Source organism: Cricetulus griseus, chromosome X, assembly GCF_003668045.3.
Source record: "Cricetulus griseus strain 17A/GY chromosome X, alternate assembly CriGri-PICRH-1.0, whole genome shotgun sequence".
In the NCBI taxonomy this organism is placed as follows: Eukaryota; Metazoa; Chordata; class Mammalia; order Rodentia; family Cricetidae; genus Cricetulus; species Cricetulus griseus.
In genome coordinates, this window is record NC_048604.1 from 106,108 (window position 1) to 109,719 (window position 3,612).

Here is a 3,612-nt window from a genome sequence, read left to right on the forward strand (position 1 = left end):
ATTTTAAGAGGGGAGTCATTTCTGTGCATTAAATATCTTTCATCTCAGTTGTTCACTGTTGCTGAAATCTAGGTTCTTAGGCAGCTACCATTGCAGACAAAGCCAGGAAGGAGCACAGTGTGTGCAGCAAAGAGTAGATGCAATGGCGAAGATACAGCTTAGGGCTTCTTTATGTCCCCCACACACATTTGAGCTTCTACAAGGTACAGAGTCAAAGGTGATGTCCACTGGGGGCAGCCTCATATCCAGTAGTTAATTAACTACCCACCATGCACTACAGAAAGACCACCCACTAACTTCTCGTGGTTTCTGAAAAGTAATTGGAAGGGAATCATTTTCTGGAACTATTAACAGATTCATAAGAAAAAGTTCAATGAGCCAGTGTAATGAAGGGGAGCAACATTGAATTAGGAGTCAAGAAGGTCTGTGTTCCTGTCAAATTCTGTCAAGTGTGTGGCCTTGGGCAATTACCTTCCTGTTTCCAGGCCTCAGTTTTCCCATCTGTAAAATTACAACATTGAACTAGATTAATATTTAAGATTCTTTCCAGCTCTAAAATTTTTATAACTTTTTATGTCCATTATTAAGGCCTGAGCCATGCAGTCTCAGGGCAGTTAGCTTCTAAGAGAGAACAATACCTCTGTGATATCCTTTGCTTTGTTCATTTAGCTATAAAGCACGTCTGCCTTTGGCACTTGGGTCAGACATACGAAGTTATGAGCATCCTGATTTACTACCCTACTCAGCATGCTAGTAGAATCTGTCAGTACTATAAGTTGATTATCAGGAAAATTCTAATTGAATTTGGAAATATAGGAGAGCCTCATATGCTCACAAACAGGTGAGTGTGGTTGTGAGTGCATACACACATTGGGATACCAACTATTGCTAGCAATCAGTTCATTACAATAATCAATTTCCCTTAATACAATTTAGTAAATAGTATAGCATAGCAAAGTTTGGCATCTAAGGAAAACACCTATGGAAAAACAACACTTGTGAATGTGTCAGAGGAAGAGAGGAAGGAAGAAAGAAACAAAGATATCAAACAAAATAAAAATATAGACAAAGATTCGTCATAGAAAGCAGAATAAGAGAAAGGTAAGAAATGAAAAAGAAATGTGTCAAAGTAAAAGGAGAGGCTGAAAAAGGATAACAGAACAGGATAATGAAAGAAGAGTGAGAGATGTGAAGGAAGGAAAGATGGAAGAGGGAGGGAGAGAGGAAAAGGGGGAGGGAAGGAAGGAGGGAGGGAGAAAGGGACGGTAGAAGAGGAGGGAGGGAGGAAGGAAACAAGGGAGGGGAGTTATATTCCCTGGAAGGCTGAACGCTGTTCCACATGCACCTATGATGACCATCCTAGAGGAAAGTCCTCAAAGGCACCGTGGAAAGCAGAGTGACAATCAGAGCCTGCATCGAGAGGCATTACCTTGGGGAGCCCCTAAACCTCCACGTTGCTGGCTCTGTCAGTCCTCAGTGTCCAAATCTCATGCTCATATGTCACCTGAATTTGCCATGACAGCCATAAATGCTGAGCAGGCTGATGTAAAAAGATTGAAGAAGAGTAGGATAGATACTGTGAAAAAGAGCAAGGCATCCTGAACTGGGATATACTTTGCCATTCTCCTGATGCCGCAGGAACAAAAGAAGTGAGGCCCTAACTTTGGCTAGTTTATTATCTCACACCCTCCCCTAAACATGAGGCTTAAGCTTTACTGAAGATGTTCAGAAGGAGAACATTCTGGATCCATCTTGTAGGAAGGTCATACAGACTTTTCCTGGGCCTTAGGGAAGGATGCGTCTCCAGAAGAGACTTTTCTGCACACAGTGTTGGTGTGCCTCTTACAGCGGCAGCCTGGTCGCCGGAGGCTATCATAGCCCTGCTGGCACAGATGGAGGCATCCACGGGTAGGCAGGTAGCAGCACAGGCAGGGTAAGAAGAGGGAGATGAGACTCATGGCTGCCCAGCGAATGAAGCAAGAGCTAGGACCACAAGAGCAGGGCTCATCAGCGCAGTTGTCTTCATCATCAGTGGAGCAGTGGTAGAAGAGGCCCTTGACACAGCAGAGGCAAGTGCCATAATCAAGGAGGCTCTCAGCAGAGCAAAGGCAACGCTGGTTGCACATCCAGCAGGAGGGAAGAGGGCGAACTGCTGTGCATGGGACACACTTACAGCGCCCGCACTCCTCGCAGATAAAGAGGTGATCACTGGGATGCCCTACAGATAGCTCAGCTTCTCCCTTCAGAGCACCATCGACCTTTGGGTGTGCCCCTGCTCCAGGCTGGGTTCTGATGATGGACTGGCCTGAAGGAGAGGGTGTAATGCTGGCCAAGAGCCTTTGATCAGAGGCAGTGGTGCTTTGGGACATTGAGCTAGCAATACTAGATTGGCTCAGATGCTGAGGCAGGGGCTGAAGTTGATGGCACTGGCTGATACTGCGTGGGAGAGCAGTAGGCATGGTAGCCAGGGACCAATCAGACTTGTGGGTTTGCACAATAAGGGAAGGGCTGGAAAGAGCCTGTTTACAGGGTGCTGGAGGCTGTTCCACATAATCATTGCTAGCATGAGTAGAGCGCAGCTGTTCAATAGGCAGAATTTGTTGAAACTCATCTATAGCTGTAGCATCCATTTTGCCTAGATTTTTGAGCTCTAAGTGATTTGGGGTCAGAGTGGCACTTATGGTGATAAAAAATGAGCCCTTGCAGTTATATGGACCTCAAAGCACATCAGAAAATCCTAGGGGGAAAAGAAATAGAGACAATATATGAGAATATACAAGACACAAGTTCAGGGAAGCCAAGACAAGTTAAGACTTTTCATCTTTCAAATGCTATATTGTAGGCTTCATGTACCACATTTATTTTGTAAATGAACTTATTTTCAGACAAGTATGGTCTTCCTATTCAAAGGATAAATCAGTTTGTAAGCAAAGGTTATATTGTTAATTCTTTTTGTATTCCATCATGTGACTAAGTTCACAGAAGCAGCTAAGTTTTGATCATCTAAATTCTAATAAAAATGGAGCTAAATGTAAAAGGCAAAGGTTGCTTTCTAAGGCAATATTGATTCAATAGAGGAAAGTTCATAGGTCTACCAAGAGAAGCTTCTCATAGGTGTACATGGCCGTGTATATAACCAATCAGTCTCCTGCTTCAGCCCCCAGAGTAGCTGGAACTATAGGTATGCATCATCACACTTAGCTTCCAAAATCAAACATTTTTATATATAACACTGGGCAATGGGACAACTATATCAAACTATAATAAAAGCCCTGAAGTATTTCAAGTATCACTGTAACTATATAATTGTATTTACCAAAAAATCTGCATAGACTGCTTTTCTCTATCTCTGCACCAAAAGTTGTTGTAAAGAGAAGACATATTCTTATACTGTATTTAAGCTTAGTTGAATGTTAGAAAATATTCTCTTACATTTTCATTGTGCCAAAAATGGTTGTGTAGTCATTCTCCCGAAGGTGTTGATATAGTGTAGAATCGATAAATGGTGACTATGCAGAAAATATTTTACAAGAAGTAGACTCCTGTACCTAGAAGACTTAATGTTCAAAAAAGAAATGGAAACATGAATCAAAGAGGCAACATGAAACACCA

At 42.6% G+C, this 3,612-nt stretch overlaps 1 protein-coding gene across 1 annotated transcript; it reads right to left on the reverse strand.

The window, feature by feature from the left end:
* Positions 1 to 1,308: 1,308 nt before the first annotated feature.
* On the reverse strand, positions 1,309 to 2,630 carry Spry3 (sprouty RTK signaling antagonist 3). The gene has a single exon (XM_035449857.1). It carries the CDS (start codon positions 2,628 to 2,630, stop codon positions 1,764 to 1,766), a length of 867 nt encoding a protein of 288 aa, XP_035305748.1. The 3' UTR covers positions 1,309 to 1,763.
* Positions 2,631 to 3,612: the final 982 nt, after the last annotated feature.

Excerpts from the sequence above, each read along its gene's own strand:
- Spry3 (XM_035449857.1), bottom strand. The coding sequence starts at position 2,630 with ATGGATGCTACAGCTATAGATGAGTTTCAACAAATTCTGCCTATTGAA.